At 45.9% G+C, this 17460-nt stretch overlaps 1 protein-coding gene across 1 annotated transcript; it reads right to left on the bottom strand.

The window, feature by feature from the left end:
• Positions 1 to 286: 286 nt before the first annotated feature.
• LOC145408604 (uncharacterized) lies at positions 287 to 17094 on the bottom strand. The gene is made up of 8 exons (XM_080279295.1): positions 17006 to 17094; positions 14198 to 14337; positions 6803 to 6920; positions 5515 to 5761; positions 3657 to 3797; positions 1830 to 2049; positions 669 to 1016; positions 287 to 406 (listed from the first exon to the last, which is right to left on the bottom strand). Exons 1-8 carry the CDS (start codon positions 17085 to 17087, stop codon positions 287 to 289), a joined length of 1416 nt encoding a protein of 471 aa, XP_080135421.1. The 5' UTR covers positions 17088 to 17094.
• Between the last annotated feature and the right edge of the window lie 366 nt (positions 17095 to 17460).

A 17460-nucleotide genomic window follows, 5' to 3' on the forward strand; every position in this document is an offset into this window, starting at 1 on the left:
ATCCCGTAGGGGGTGGTCACAAACAGATCACCTCCACGTTGCCCTGTCCCCCGCCACTTCACTGCCCTGCTCCCAACTCACACCCCCCTTCTCTCATATACCTCTCCACTCCACCCCTCCATCTCATCCTCAGCCTCCCCCTCCCTCTCCCTCTGCTACTGTTACTGCTACTCCACCCAGCTGCCACCCTCCACCCCATCCACATTGCCAGAGTACAGTGAAATCTACATACACACTGTTCTTCTGTTCTTCTTAGTGTTATTTTTGTTCATGCATTCCCTGCTCCTTACCGGTTCTCCCTAGTGTTCCTCCGGCTATCTGTGTTCACCTCGCTCTCGTTCTCCATCGCTCCCCGCCACGCCCACCACCACCGGCACGTCACGCCCACTTTCCGTCTCTGAACTTTCTGCCCGTCCATCGCCAACAAGTTTCCCGTTTAATCTACCGTCCACCCCTCCTGCACCCACCCCTACCCTCCCCTCCCCTGCTTCCCCCCTACCTCTCTCTCTCCCTTCTACTTTCTCGCTCCTACCCTCATCTAACTCTACCCTGCCTCTCTCTCTACTGGCACTTTCTTTCAGCTTCTCTCTTTCTTCTCTCTCACTTTCACACTTCCCACTCTCCTCCTCTCCCTCTCTCTCTCTCATGGCACTTTCTCCAGGCCTCACAGTCGCCACTTCCGCGCTATCCTTGTCCGATCCCGCACCCTCATTCTCCTTTCCATACTCCAATCTTCCGCTTCCCTCTCCACCAACACTTCCTTCCGCCATCCCTTTCTCCGCATTCCTCTCCGATCCTCCGACCTTCACAGCTTCCTCGCTCTCTGTGTCCTTCCCCGCTCTCCGCCTCTCGTCCTCCAGCCTTCCCTCGACCAATTTCTGTATCTCCTCGACCGGTATGTCTCCGTTCAGCTTGGCCAGGCCCTTCTGTAGTGCGAGGGATGACTTTTTTGGATCCTTGATGGTGGTACAGGCGGCGTATGTGACCTCGTCCAGGCTGGCCAGCTGGGGAAGAATCTGAAAGGGAGAAGTAGTAGTAGTAGTTGTAGTAATAATAATAATAATAATAATAATAATGATGATGATGATGATGATGATGATGATAATAATAATAATAATAATAATAATAACAACAGTAATAATAATAATAATACAGATGATAATAATAATAATAATAATGATCATCATCATCATCATCATCATCATCATCACCACCACCACCACCAACACCATCATCATCATCATCATTATCATCACCACCACCAACACCATCATCATCACCATCATCATCATCATCATCATCATCATCAACACCATCATCATAATCATCATCATTGACACCATCATCATCACCATCACTATCATCACCATCATCATCATCATCATCATCATCCGGACCTCCTTTCCCACCCTAGGGCAGGGTGAGGAGTAGCAATGTCCAGACAGCCCAAATTTGTCCAATCCAATGGGCCACACTTCCATTCACTCATCATTCAAGGCCCCGGAATCCTGGCTGTATCGGATATGCCAAAAACATTCACCACGTTCTGTAACTTCACATAAACGTATCCGATACCTACTATTATCATTACTACTACTACTACTACATTATTACTACTACTACTACTACTACTACTATACTACTGCTGTTGCTACTACTATTATTACTACTACTGCTGCTACTACTACTATTATTACTCTTACTACTACTATTATTATTAGTTACCACTACTGCAACTACTACTATTACTACTACTACTATTATTATTGTTATTATTATCACTACTACTACTACTACCATTACTACTACTGGGCCTACCACTACAGTACCTGCTGTGGGGTACCGTCTGCCACATCCAGCTGGTCTCCACCGCCTGCGTCCACCAGCTCCAGCCTGGCCATCAGCTGGGACAGTTTGCAGGCTTTCCGACGCTCATTGGCCTCAATGATCCGACACAGATGCTCCGTCAACAACTCCTTCCGCTCCAGACGGCTGAACAGTTGTAGCTTAGCCTCGATGAACTCTCGCTCCGCACGGTCATAGCGCTTCCTGTACAGCGGGGAGGATGAGAGACTAACTAGGTGAGTGGATGGTGACAGGGGGAGGTGGAGGCTAAGGATGAGGTGCAGGGATGAAGTGGAGAGGTATATGTGAGAGGGAGGTGGAGGGATGGAGTAGAGAGGTATATGTGAGAGGGAGGTGCAGGGATGGAGTAGTGAGGTATATGTGAGAGGGAGGTGGAGGGATGGAGTGGAGAGGTATATGTGAGAGGGAGGTGGAGGGATGGAGTGGAGAGGTATATGTGAGAGGGAGGTGGAGGGATGGAGTAGAGAGGTATATGTGAGAGGGAGGTGGAGGGATGAAGTGGAGAGGTATATGTGAGAGGGAGGTGGAGCGATGGAGCGAAGAGGTATATGTGAGAGGGAGGTGGAGGGATGGAGTGGAGAGGTATATGTGAGAGGGAGGTGGAGGGATGGAGTGGAGAGATATATGTGAGAGGGAGGTGGAGGGATGGAGTGGAGAGGTATATGTGAGAGGGAGGTGGAGGGATGGAGCGAAGAGGTATATGTGAGAGGGAGGTGGAGGGATGGAGTGGAGAGGTATATGTGAGAGGGAGGTGGAGGGATGGAGTGGAGAGAAGGACTAAGAGAGTGTATGTGAGTAAGGAGGAGGAGGAGGAGGCCAAGGATAAGATGGAGGGATGGAGAGAAGATATATGGAAGAGGGAGATGTGAGTTGGAGGGAGGACAGACAAATGGAGAAGGATAGATAGATAAATAGATAGATAGATAAATAGATAGATAGAAGGGTGGTTGAACAGGTGTAACTCTGCCTCAATAAAGTTATGAAGGGGTCAGTCTTTTCGTTACCTATAAAGTGAGGAGAATGAGAGACTGACTTGGAGAGTGGAGGAGGACAGGGGGAGGGGGAAACTATCTATCTATCTATCTATTGCCAGACGCCTTAATCCCGCAAGGGGTGGCCACAAACAAATCACCTCCATGTCGCCCTGTCCCACGTCATTTCACTGCCCTGCTCCCAGCTCACACCCCCCTCTCTCATATACCTCTCCACTCCATCCCTCCATCTCATCCTTGGCCTCCCCCTCCCTCTTCCCCCCTCCACCTCACTCACATACACTCTCCTCATCAGTCTCTCACTCCCCATCCTCTCCAGCCAAACTAACCCAAACACAACGATAAAATAACACACACACGCAGCAAACGCATCAACCCCACACACTGCCACTTGACACACTAACAAACAAAGGGTGTGTGCATTGCCTCCTACCATCCACACGTCGTACAACAATCAGTTTCTGCCCTGCTTTCAAATCTCGTATATGAAAGAATGAGAGACTAACTAGAAGAGTGTATGTGAAAGAGGTGGAAGGGGAGACGGGGAGACTAAGGATGAGACATATGAGAGAATGAGAGACTGACAAGGAGAGTTTATATGGGTGAGGTGAAGGAGAGAGGTGAGAAAAGGTATGGAACAAGAGAGAGAGAGAGAGAGAGAGAGAGAATGGATAATTTCTTAATATTAAAACCTGTCTTCCTGTGTGAGAGAGAGAGAGAGAGAACTGGATAATTTCTTGATATTAAAACCTCTCTTCCTGTGCGAGAGAGACAGAGAGAGAGAGAGAGATAACTCACTGGGCCTCGTTGAACTCCTGACTGGCCGCCTCAATCTGGTCTCGCAGAATGGACACATCGGCGGACAGCAGGGAGTCCAGTTTGCCGAGTTCGGACTGTATGTGCTTGAGCTTCGCTGCTTCGGACTCTGTTTGGCGGCTCCTGCAATGACCGCCGTGTGCTGGTTAGCCGGATTATGTACAACTGTTCATGCGTTCATGTATAAGGGACGACAACTTGGTGTGGAGGGTGGGAGGTGTGGAGGGTGAGAGGTGTGGAGGGTGAGAGGTGTGGAGGGTAGGAGGTGTGGAGGGTAGGAGGTGTGGAGGGTGAGAGGTGTGGAGGGTAGGAGGTGTGGAGGGTAGGAGGTGTGGAGGGTGAGAGGTGTGGAGGGTGGGAGGTGTGGAGGGTGGGAGGTGTGGAGGGTGGGAGGTGTGGAGGGTGAGAGGTGTGGAGGGTGGGAGGTGTGGAGGGTGAGAGGTGTGCAGGGTGGGAGGTGTGCAGGGTGAGAGGTGTGGAGGGTGAGAGGTGTGCAGGGTGGGAGGTGTGGAGGGTGAGAGGTGTGGAGGGTGAGAGGTGTGCAGGGTGGGAGGTGTGGAGGGTGAGAGGTGTGGAGGGTGAGAGGTGTGGAGGGTGGGAGGTGTGGAGGGTGGGAGGTGTGGAGGGTGGGAGGTGTGGAGGGTGGGAGGAGTTAAAGGTGGGAGGTGTGGAGGGTGGGAGGTGTGGAGGGTGGGAGGTGTGGAGGGTGAGAGGTGTGGAGGGTGGGAGGTGTGGAGGGTGGGAGGTGTGGAGGGTGGGAGGTGTGGAGGGTGAGAGGTGTGGAGGGTGGGAGGTGTGGAGGGTGGGAGGTGTGGAGGGTGAGAGGTGTGGAGGGTGAGAGGTGTGGAGGGTGAGAGGTGTGGAGGGTGGGAGGTGTGGAGGGTGGGAGGTGCACATGTTGTGGGCACAGTTGAGAGGGGCGTACCAAAAGACCTGGGACGAGGTCATGCAGTGTGACTTAAGGGATAAGGGACTGAACCAAGAGGCTGCTAGAGATCAAACACCATGGACAACTAATATTGGGTGATCAAGGCTGATGCATGCAAGCATGTGGGAGCATTTATAAATGAAATGAAACAAATATAAATGCTTGCAGGCACCAACACTGGTCACCTAATCATGCCTCTCCATGCTGCTCTAGTCTACCTGGCTGCTATTTCCCCCACACTCATATGTAATCAAGCTACTCTCTCTTTTCCTAAAATGTACGTTGCACACAAACATGGTTATTGCCTGCTCATATTCAAGTATCCCATCCCCTTCTATATTCCTTGTACCAAAAGCACATCCCCCATGTACCCCTTCCTGTCCCTGTGCTGTGTCACCAACATGATGCACAATAAACACTGTATGCAAATTACATACATCCATCAAAACAATAATGAACATATCTTACTGGAGGGGGTCACTTTAAGCCCCATGGTGGGTGCTCCTACACAGTCTATTTCCATGGGTAATTGCTGTACCTGAGGGGGTCCAACGCCCCACATCCTCCTGCATTCTGCTGGTGATGCAGTTGCCTCACCAAACAAAAGGTAAATACAGAATAATATTTGTTGTTTTTCCTGCTGTAGTGTTAACCAATGACTGAGAATACTTAACACTGTATTTCCCTACACAGTATCAATACACACTATAAACCCACCACACACACATGATATAAATGAATGGATCTTGAATTTGGCTCTCTTTTCCACTGTTGATGTCTTTTTTCTTGGAAGGAATGGTTTGCGGGCTCCTGGCCTTTGGTTCCTTCTTCCCTGCATTAAAAAAAAAGAAAGAAAAAATTTACTGTCTACTCCTATTAATTTCCAACATCAAGGCTTCCCTGTGTACCCACCTGTCAGCAATGGCCTGTACCAGCAGCTGCCTCCGTCTCTTATTCTGTTCCTCAATCTGCTTCTGCCGCTCCTGTAACTTATCCAACGTCAGCTCCTCTCCCCCTTCCTTCTGGGTCTCCCCCTCCTCCTCTCCCCTCTTGCTCCCCTCACCCTCCACCTCCGTCTCCTCCCTGCCGTCGTTGGTCGGAATCACTTCGTACGAGTTGTTGTCCTTGAGCCGCAGTTTTACATTCTTGGCGTGGCTGCCTGTGAATTTCAAAGTGGTGAATTGGGGGCACTCACCATCCACTCACTCAATGTAGTGCTGCTCTCGGGTGGTGAATAAACACTACTTATTTGTTCATTCATTTATAAAGTCTATCTATCTATCTATTGCTAGACGCCTTAATCCCATACGGGGTGGCCACAAACAAATCGCCTCCACATCGTCCTAACCCTCGCCATTTCACTGTCCTGCTCCCAGCTCACACCCCCCCTTCCTCATATACCTCTCCACTCCATCCCTCCATCTCATTCTTGGCCTCCCCCTCCCTCTCTCCCCCTCCACCTCATTCACATACACTCTCCTCGTCAGTCTCTCTCTCTCCATTCTCTCCACAAGACTTCATAAACATTCTGCTTATTCATTCATTCATTTATAATGGCCTCAGCACTCTTATATATGTCAATTTTGGTCATCTGATGGAGCTCCCCACACTGCTCAATCTCTAGCAGCCTCTCTATTCAATCCCTTCTCCCTAAGGTCACACTGTACAACCTCATCCTGGAGCTCTTCACACTGCTCAATCTCTAGCAGCCTCTCTATTCTGTCCCTTACCCCTGAGGTCACACTGTATGACCTCATCCCGGGTCTCTTCATCCTGCCTCTCACACACCCCAACCCTCAGCGTTCACACCCCTCACCCTCCACACACACAGTCATCGTTCTCCATCCCCTCAACGTACCCAAAGCATCTCAATCTACCTTTCTAGCAAGTTTAGCCTGTAACTATCTATCTATCTATTGCCAGACGCCTTAATCCCGTAAGGGGTGGCCACAAACAAATCACCTCCATGTCGCCCTGTCCCCCGCCATTTCACTGCCCTGCTCCCAGCTCACATCCCCCTCTCTATTATACCTCTCCACTCCATCCCTCCATCTCATCCTCAGCCTCCCCCTTCCTCTCCCAGCTCACATCCCCCTCTCTCATACACCTCTCCATCCCTCCATCTCATGCTCAGCCTCCCTCTCCCCCCTCCACTCCACTCACATACACTCTCCTGGTCAGTCTCTCACCCCCAGCTAACCTGTAGGGGATTTGCAAGGGGATGGGGGTATGGGCGACTGTGATTCGGTGGACGAGCTCTCGGCCGACTCGGAAGACTGTTGACTGGAAGACTGTGGGTGGCTGGGACTGGCAGGCTCCTGGGGTGCGAGGCAGAACGGTAAGTGACTCCTACAGATAGATAATAGATAGATATAGATAACAGATAGATATAGATAATAGATAGATATAGATAACAGATACATATAGAAAATATAGACAGATATAGATAATAGAATAGATATAGATAACAGAATAGAGATAGATATAGATAACAGAATAGATAGATATAGATAACAGAATAGAGATAGATATAGATAATAGAAGAGATAGATATAGATAACAGAAGTGAAGGAGAATAGTAAGTGATGGCTCCTAGATATAGATATTAGAGATATAGAAAATAGAAATGAGTGTAAGTGCAGCAGGAGGAGTAGTAGTAGTAGTAGTAGTAGTAGTTGTTGTTGTTGCTGCTGCAAGTGACGGCTGCTAACGCTGGTCAGGATGAAAGCCTTGCATGCCAAGCACCACTCTGCTGGAGAAGCATCTACTGAAGAAATGAAAACCTGGACTGATCCACTATAATACAAAATGATTTGTTGGCTCACAAACAAGACACTGTATGACAAAGCAACTGATGTGTCAGGCACTGAGCCAATCCTTCCCTGCCTCAATACAGCTTCAGATATAACTGCACAGTCCACAGCAACTGATTCCCCTAAGCATCTCAGTTGAGCAGTATACTCCCATCGTGAATGTGGAGCTTGTTGATGTTATGCATTCAGTGGGATACAGTACTGTATATTGTACACAACTTCATCAGTTCTTGACATCAGCAGTTGAGCAGGTTAATGCAGCAAAGGAAACAACACCTGTTGGAGGGAATATTACAGTTGCAGCAGCAGATAACTGGGACCATAATGAAAGAACAGCTGATGGTATGCAGACAACATATGCAATGACAAGTATTTTCATCCAAAGACAGACAGAGTCAAACCAACTCTGTCAACAGATTCCAAAAGCATTAGGATGAAGCCTGAACCTGGATGCCACCCATGCAGGTGCCCTTTCCAATCATCCACCTTACCGTAAACCATCATTGAGACCTGAACCAAAGTTCCAACCCCCTGCATCATCCAACGAGATTCAAGTACTAAAAGATAGCGATGACTTCAGGAAAATGGAGAGTACTGAAATGATCTATAACACAGCAAGATCTGGCACACTACACAAAAGACAAGAAGAACGTGATATTCCTCCATAGGACCTTTTCCACACAGCTCTGGAATGGGCTATCACAGCAGCTTGATGAATTTTTGTCCACAGAAAAAATACCCAATCACAAAGGGCTTGTGACCCTCACTGAAGAAACTGGAAGAGAGATCATACCAGCACTTAGCATCTTTAACAACATGGCAGACAGACATTGCCAACATTTCAGTTCTGGGGTGATTTTCCCACCAAGATCCTGTGCCCTTTGAAAATCTACATCCCAGCAAGAAGACATGGTGAATGGGATGTGCAACAGCTGGCAGTGGCACACCTGTTGCCTCTGCTGTTTGTGACTGACGGCTCAAATTATGCTAAACACATGCCTGTTGTTGTGTTGCAAATGCTGCCACTACACCCTGATGTGCCTGATGCCTTCAAAAATGGATACTTTGCTAGTAAGCTCTCAGGGGGAAAGTTCAACTGTGTGTGGATGGAGTACACAACTGAGGCTACAGAGAACAAGGCACTAAAACAGGCAGGAGGAATAATTGGACTCATTCTGCAAGGACCTGCACTTGTTAGATGGTTTTTGAGCAGGCCAGTAGCTGCACAGTACTCTGAGCAAGTTCAAGAGCATGTTTCTGAAAACAACAAAGAGAAATGGTCTTACCACCTTGGTGCAGAAGCTGCTACACATTGGGACCGTGATGTGAAGAAAATTACTAAGATGTTTGAAGGACCCTACATACAGCAGATCCATTTGATGCATACAGTATAATCCACCAACTCAACTTGTTATCTTTGCCACAGGTGCAGCTGCAACACCAGAGGTCCAGCACTCAGTGTTAAATGCAATGGCTACTGGTTCTGGTTTGTTAGAAAGATCTGTTGCTGAAAGACTTGTTGGCTCAAGCGGCAGTAGAAAGAAGAGTTTCTCTGATATTCTGCCAAGATCACACTTGAAAACAATGACTGAAGTGAAGAAGAATCTCAGAGTGAACAACAGAAACATCTCAACTGATGCTGAAGTAAAGTACTTCAGACTCCCGGCTGTCAATGCCAAAAATAAAGTTCCCCTCAAGAGAGTCCTTTCATTCGAGAATGCTCCAGTGCCGCCTAGGCTCTTCACAAAAGAAGGTCTCCTGGTCTCCTGTGTGAAATCAGATTTCATGCACAAGGTTGAGGAACTGATTCCAGGGGAAAAGATATGCAAGATACAGTCATGTGATGCAGTCATATACGATGGACATGTTGTTATTCAGATGCTGGTTCCATCTTCCTCATCAGCTACAAAGATGACAGTCCAAGTGATGGCCTCATGTATTATGGGCTATATTCTGAAAACAGTCAGGGCCATATTAAGTCCAGGTAAAATTCAGATCCATATCACGCTTGACAAATACACTGAAACAAGCGTCAAGGAACAAACTAGACAAAAACGAGGGGACTGCCAAGGCAGCTTAGTGAACCACATTCCATCTGAGGTTACCATTGCCCTCAACTGGAAGCAATTCTTGGGCACAGGAAAGAACCAAGCAAGTTTAGCAAATTACTATACCAAGTATATGATGCAAAATGCTGGCCTGTTGTTGAGTGGGCAACAAACTCTTTCTGTTAGTGGTGGACAGGGGGATAAGGCAATGAAAATCACAAAGCAGGGAAATGTGGAAATGGAAGCCTTAAATTCAAACCACAAGGAAGGTGACACTCAAATCTGTCTGCATGCAAGGTTTGCTGCAGAGAATGGAGCTTATCATATCATCGTAAGCAGCCCAGATACAGATGTTCTGGTATTGCTGCTGCATCACAGTAATGCCATCAGAGCTACTGAAATATATTTCTACTACACAGGAAGAGAAGGGAAGCATGCTGATCTTTGTCAGTACATCCCCAGCCACCAAATACACAAGCTACAGAGCAAACAGAAACTTACTCTACTACCAGTGTCCCGTCTTACTGGTTGTGACACCGTGAGTTCATTCTGGGGCCATGGAAAGACGGCAGCTTTCCGTGTGATGATGGAAAAATGTGAGAAGCTGCAAGACTTAGCTAAACTGGGGGACAAGTATGAGCCCATGTAAACCTGACAAAGCTGCAGCCACGATAGTTGTTGGATACCTTAATGGCAAGGCAGAGCGTAATGCTTTAAATGAGCTCAGGTGTGAAAAGACATGAAACATGTATCACCAAAAACACTTCCTCCAACAGACGACAGCTTCATTCTTCATTTGAAAAGATGTATCTACCAACATCAAATATGGCAAGAGGCAGTTGTGGCTATGCAGGAGCCTCTTGATGCAACGGGCTTTGGATATGAAAAGACACCAGATGGGTTATCACTTGTACCAAAGATGATGAGCCAGGCACCAGAAAACCAGAACTTTTTAATGAGCTTGTATGTGAGTGCCCTCCAGGATGTTGTGCTGTAAGGTGTGGGTGTCTTGACAATGAATAGCCATGTCCTGACACACATAACTGCAATGGATTAGTCTCATTGGATGCATCCGAACAACTACTTATGTGTGTAAATCCTATCACACATGCCACCACCTGTGACACTGACTCAGGGAGCGAGTCTGATGCTGAGTAACTAAGACATCAGACGCTGACGACAGTGGCTTTATTTCAGCTTACAACAGTCTTTCCTGTTTTGCTTTTTCTCGTCATTGTTGGACCTGTCACACAAATCACATTAATGTTAATGTACTGTCATATTATTTTATTTACTCACCATCAACGGATAATTTTGATGACAATTCAACAGTAAACAAGGGAAGAAGAGTATGTGGTTTTTTTTTTTTTTTTTTTTTTTTTTTTTTTTAAAGTCAGGAGGAAGGAACCAAAGGCTGCAAGCCTGCACGTATTGTTCCTTGCAAGAGAAAACCATAATACACGAGAGAGCCAAATTCAAGATCCGATCATTTCAAGATGCCTGGACACACTGCGTTTGAAAGACTGGAGATCATAGGAAGCAGGAAATACAGACAGAGGGAGACAGTTCCAGAGCTGACCTGTTGCCAACATGAAGGACTGGGAGTAACGGTTAACTCTTGCATTAGAGAGTTGGAAGAAAAGGGATGAGAGTTTGTTGCTAGACGGGTGCTACGCGCCCGTCGTAGAGGTGGAGGAATGCAAGCAGACAGTTCAGAGGAGCAGTGACCATTAAAGTAGCGACAGAAAAGAGATAAAGATGCAACAGTGCGGCGAAGAGACAGAGGTTGAAGGGAGCCAGTAAGAGGAGGAGAGTTAATGAGAAGAAAAGCCTTTGACTCCACCCTATTGAGAAGAGCTGTATGTGGGGAGCCTCCCCATACATGAGAGTTATACTCCATGCAGGGGCAGATAAAACCCCTGTATAGAGTCAACAATTGTGCAGGGGTAAAGAAGGAACAGAGTTGGCTTAGCACACCTAATCTCTTGGAAGCAGATTTTACAAGAGATGTAATATGATCTTTCCAAGATAAGTCCCGAGTAAATGAAACCCCAAGCATGTTCAAGGATGATGCAGGATTAAGCTGAATATTATTAAACATTAGTGGGTATACCTGTGGAAGATTTTGTCAGATTGATAGGTGTAAGAACTGAGTCTTTGATGCATTAAAAACAACCAGATTATTTTTATCCCAGTCAGAGATACGAGCCAAGTCAGACATTAGGTGTGCCATAGCCTCATCCCTTGTTTGTTGAAGTACCTGCTGAGATGGATGCTGCGGGAACCGAATGGAAAGGTGAAGGGTGGAGTCATCAGCGTATGAGTGGATAGGGTTAGATGTACAGCTTAGAAGATCATTGATGAATAAAAGGAAGAGAGTTGGTGATAGGACAGAGCCCTGAGGAACACCACTGTTGATAGATCTAGGAGAAGAACGATGGCCGTCTACAACAGCGGCTATAGAACGACCAGAAAGGAAGCTAGCGATGAAGGCACAGATAGAAGGATAGAAACCGTAGGAGGGCAGTTTGGAAATTAAAGATTTATGCCAGACTCGATTGAAAGCCTTTGAGATGTCAAGTGCAATGGCAAAGCTTTCGCCAAAGTTCCGAAAGGAAGATGACCTGGAGTGTGAAAGGTAGGTGAGAAGATCGCCAGTGGAGCGTCCCTGACGGAACCCATACTGACGATCGGAAAGAAGGTTGTGATAGGAAAGATGCCTTAAAATTTTTCTATCGAGAATTGACTCGAAAACTTTTGAAATACAGGATGTTAAAGCAATTGGACGATAGTCAGAGGGTTGGGAGTGGTCACCCTTCTTTGGGACTGGCTGAATGAGAGCAAACTTCCAGCAAGAAGGAAAGGTACAAGTTGACAAAGGAGAAAGAGTTTACCTAGGCAGGGTGTAAGCACAGAAGCACAGTTCTTCAGAACAACAGGAGGGACCCCATCAGGCCCATATGCCTTGTTAGTACTGAGGCCAGTGATGGCAGAAAATACATCAACTGAAGAAATTTTAATGTCAGCCATGAGGAAGTCAGAGGGGGGAAGTGATGGAGGAACAGCACCGGAATCGTCTAAGGTGGAATTGGAGGAGAAAGTCTGTGCGAAGAGATCTGCTTTATCAGTAGAAGAAATAGCTACAGAACCATCAGAGTAGAAAAGAGGAGGGAAGGATGATGAGGTAAAGTTGTTAGAAAGGTTTTTGGCAAGGTGCCAGAAGGAGTGGCAAGAATTCGAGTTGGAGAGTTGAGAGCATTTTGTATGGATGAAATTATCTTTAGCAGAGCGAAGAACAGACTTAGCACGATTCCGGGCAGAAATGTATAAAACATGTGATTCAGGGGTGGGTTAGCTCCGGTACCTTTTGTATGCCCTCTCCTTGTTGTGGACAGCATTAGAACAAGCGTGATTAAACCAAGGCTTTCGTGCACTAGTCAGAGGATATAAGAAAGGAATGTATGCTTCCATGACCGAGAGAATAACCTCCGTAATGCATATGGCACACCCAGATGGCTCCCAGCCATGGAAGCAATAATCATTCCAGGGAAAATCAAAGAAGTACTGCCTGAGGGCCTTCCAGTCTGCGGCTCCAAAATGCCACAGACGACGTTTCCCTGGAGGGTCCACAGGAAGTACCGGAGCGATAGGACAGGTTAAGGTGATAAGGTTATGATCGGAGGAGCTCAACGGAGAGAAATGATTAACAGTGTAAGCAGAAGGATTAGTTGTAAGGAAGAGGTCAAGTATGTTGGAGCTCTCTCCAAGGCGGTCAGGGATACGGGTAGGGTGCTGTACAAGCTGCTGTAGGTCATTAAGGATAGAAAAGATGTAGGCTTGTTCACCAGGTGGATCAGTGAAAGGAGAGGAGAGCCAAAGGTGGTGGTGAACATTGAAATCTCCTAGAATGGAGATTTCAGAGAAGGGAGATAAGGACTGACAATCAAAGCTTATTACAGTATTGATGATGATGATGATCATCATCATCATCATTAGTAGTGTATTTAGTTACATCTGAAAGGAATACAGATATAACATATAATATTTATAAATCAAAACTTTTTTTGTGGAGTGAAATCCTGGATCCACAAGTGATATTATTGCAGTGGTATACATTAAATTGAGGTAAAACATGTGTATCTTATGAAATATTGCCCTACTGTACCATCCATTATGTAACTGATGTAATTTGGTTCCATGTGTAACATATGGTGTTATGGTGACAGTGTCTTCCTGGCTGTGTGGTTCATAACACCAGCCACCCTTCCAGTAAAGTCCCTGAATGTCAGCCATTTTGGTTCACTATTTTGGAATGTGGTTAAATATCATTTTTCAAGATTCGGAATATCATTTTGAGATTCCTTGACCCTGAAGACATATGGTTTGATGCCAGAATATTATTTTTAGACCTTGTTGGGAGGGTGACTCTTGGTGGAAAATATATCGCCACTGAACCCAAGATAAAAGTTACTGGACATAGCTGATTGGCTTTCAAACACCCGTCCCAACTGTATAACAACACTGGATTATTAGCAAAGAATATCCTGTAACACACTATGCTATCTATCTATCTATCTATTGCCAGATGCCTTAATCCCATAAAGGGTGACCACAACCAAATCGCCTCCATGGCGCCCTGTCCCCTGCCATTTCACTGCGCTGCTCCCAGTTCACGCCCCCTCTCCATTACACCATGCGATAGAGTACAATAAGTGAACAATAAGGGTGCTATACCTTGAGCTGTGACAGTCTGGCCTGCTGAGGTACTGGGGCGTAGGCTTGACATCTCCTGAGGGTGTGTTTCACTCCAGGCCTCTCCCTGTTCCCAACTCTGGCTGTCTGGAATCTGGCTGGGCGCACCTCACACCCTCCCGCTGTGGAAGAATGATGTGATAAAGACTGGAGACCCCAATTGATCACTTGTGAGTTTGGGGCGACAAGGAAGTTACCAATTTTTAACAACAGGTTGAAGTGAAGGAGCGTTGTGGTGTGGATGTGGATGTGATTGGAAGTGTTAGGAGAAACACACTGTGGTTGTTTGGCCATGTGGAGAGGATAGAGAGTGAGAGACTGACATGGAGAGCATATGTGAGTGAGGTGGAAGGAGGGGAGATGGAGGGGGAGGTCAAGGATGAGATGGAGGGATGGAGTTGAGAGGTATGTGAGGGAGGGGGGAGTGAGTTGGGGGGAGGGTAGTCAAATGGTGGGTGACAGAGCGACCTGGAGGCGTTTTGTCTGCGGCCACCCTTTGCGGGATTAGGGCGTCGGGCTATAGATAGATACTGTAGACAGACTGAGTTTGGGGTGACAAGGAAGTTACAAGTATATTAAAAACAGGTTGAATAACACGGTACCGTAAAACACCATCATCCAAGTGGAGTTCAAACGCACCTCACCATGGCAGGTGTATAAGATGTGTGGCCGTTACGTACTTACACCAGTTCTTCCCTGCTGGACCCACACACCCAGGCCTACTGCCATTACCCATTACCTAAATTACTCTGGGGGAAAGTAACCCATGGCATACACTCAAACTTTATAAAACACATCTATCTATCTATTGCCAGACGCCTCAATCCCGTTTGGGGTGGCCACAAACAAATCGCCTCCAAGTCGCCCTGTCCCCCGCCATTTCACTGCCCCGCTCCCAACTCACACACCCCTCTCTCATATACCTCTCCACCCCATCCCTCCATCTCATCCTCATCCTCCCCCTCCCTCTTCCCCCCTCCACCTCACTCACATACACTCTCTTCATCAGTCTTTCACCCTCCATCCTCTCCACATGGCCAAACCACCTCAGTGTGTTCCTCATAACGCTTCCTATCACATCCACATCAAACACATCATTATGATAATTAGTCAAACCAGAATATGAAGAGCTTTGGTGTGGAGTGGGGGATTAAGTACAGCGCTGCCACATCATTACCAAAACAACACCACCCAGTATCCAACGTTTTCTATAATATTTTGAATGGGATAACTCCAACAAAAATATGCTACCGTACTTTTGTTACATTTAGTCATTTTGGTTCCATGATGGCTGTTATCGGCTATTATTGTACAAAAATACAAGCTGTAAACAGTCCATGGAGGGTGGTAGGCGAGTGGTTGTGACTGACCCCAACAAGAGGGTCACCGGAAACGTGGCAGCGTGGTCTAAACAGCGTTGCCACATGTTGTATAGATTCGTTGTTTATATTCTTATAAAGAAAATAAATTGTTACTCTGAAGATTTTTAATATTTTATATATAGAGTATTTCAAGGTACTACTGTACTGTTAATATCTTAACATTCGACAACATAAAGTTGAAGGTTTAAATGTTTGGTATATGCACTTTTCTTACCTGCCACACCCTACAGCTCTTCATATTCTGGTTTTACTATAGGTACTGGTTTAATATGAAAATAAAAATCACTACTTCTTTACCAAACACGCAGAGGCTTTCCATATTTCCTATTGCACTGAGTCTCTCACAGGTCACTTGTTATTACCCCTACAGTACCACAGCTGCCGGGGATTAGGAGGGATTCATTTCCTTTACTGCCGTGTCTTTAGTGGGTAATCTTAGCATACCTAGTGGATTTGTGCTGTCATAAAGTGCGTGCCTGTGTGTGTGTGTGGAAATGAATATTACCAAATCTTGCTCAACATACTAAAAGGTGGAGTTCATTGCCCAGCTTCCCAACCGCATGCTGGGTTGGGTTAGGTTAGGTTAGGCTGGGATGGGTTAGGTTAGGTTGGGTTAGGTTAGGCTGGGATGGGTTAGGTTAGGTTAGGTTAGGTTAGGTTAGGCTGGGATGGGTTAGGTTAGGTTGGGTTAGGTTAGGTTAGGTTAGGTTGGGTTAGGTTAGGTTGGGTTGGGTTGGGTTAGGTTAGGATGGGTTGGGTTAGGTTAGGTCAGGCTGGGTTAGACTGGGTTAGGCTGGGTTAGATTGGGTTAGGCTGGGTTGGATTAGGTTAGGTTAAATTAAATTATTAGGTACAGTTAAGCTGGGTTAGGTTTAGTCAGGTTTAGTCATATTAAGGTTATTATTCATTTGCACAATAAGTGATTCCTAAAAACACTCAAATGAACTAAAAAAAAAACCTCTCAAATGAAAGAAAAAAAAAAACAAAAAAAATAGGAATGGTATACGAAAATATTTACCCTATGTTATTTTGCCATCACTTCTGGCTGGCACAATTCAAAAGCTAACTCTGTGTTGTATATGGGCCAAAAATACTGACCCTGAGAGAGTTTGTTATAATACGTGGAATAACCGAACCCGTTTGGTAAAGAATGACCAAAAACTCAATTAGATTATACTAAAATCGAACAAATCACAGAAGAAAGCGAAGGAAAAAACATGGATTTATGACCAAGTCGAGGACGTACTGAAACGAAAAAAAAAAAAAAAAAATGACGCAAGTTCCACGAGAAATAACCACTCCTGTAACCTTGAAAGACGGGACGTGAAATTTTATAAAAACGAGCCTTTGTCCTGAGCTATATTCCCACTGAACTATAGTGGCTTCATACCTAGTTCTTCCCTCCTACCTTTCCCTCCTCTACTGCCATTTTCTTTCTGCAAATTCTTAATATCGTCGTCCGTGAAGCCAGCCCAGCCCCTCGATGTCATCGCCTTGTTTACATCTGCCAGGCTGGCCAACCGAGCCACAAAATATCTACATAGAAATTCCTAAAAATAATATACCATAATTAATTCTATATATAACAAAAATATTTATTTAATATCTCCTACTCTGCACAGGGAAGTTAGTCCGTAATTTAATATACCAGTACAGATTAAAACATCAGTTCAAAATTTATTTGGGTTGGTCAGCCTAGAAAATTGCCAAGTTATCGAAGGGAATGCGAGTATAAACAAAAGTGTTTAAATATTATTTTGGATTGTCAAAAATAAATGGAAGATTCCAAACGCAAAAAAATATACATTGCAAAAAATCGGGGACTCCTACTCTTTAATAATGTTAATAATTTCTTTTGCTCTT

This window comes from Coenobita brevimanus, chromosome 8 (genome assembly GCF_032717465.1).
Source record: "Coenobita brevimanus isolate Jiangsu-jjx chromosome 8, ASM3271746v2, whole genome shotgun sequence".
Lineage (NCBI taxonomy): Eukaryota > Metazoa > Arthropoda > Malacostraca > Decapoda > Coenobitidae > Coenobita > Coenobita brevimanus.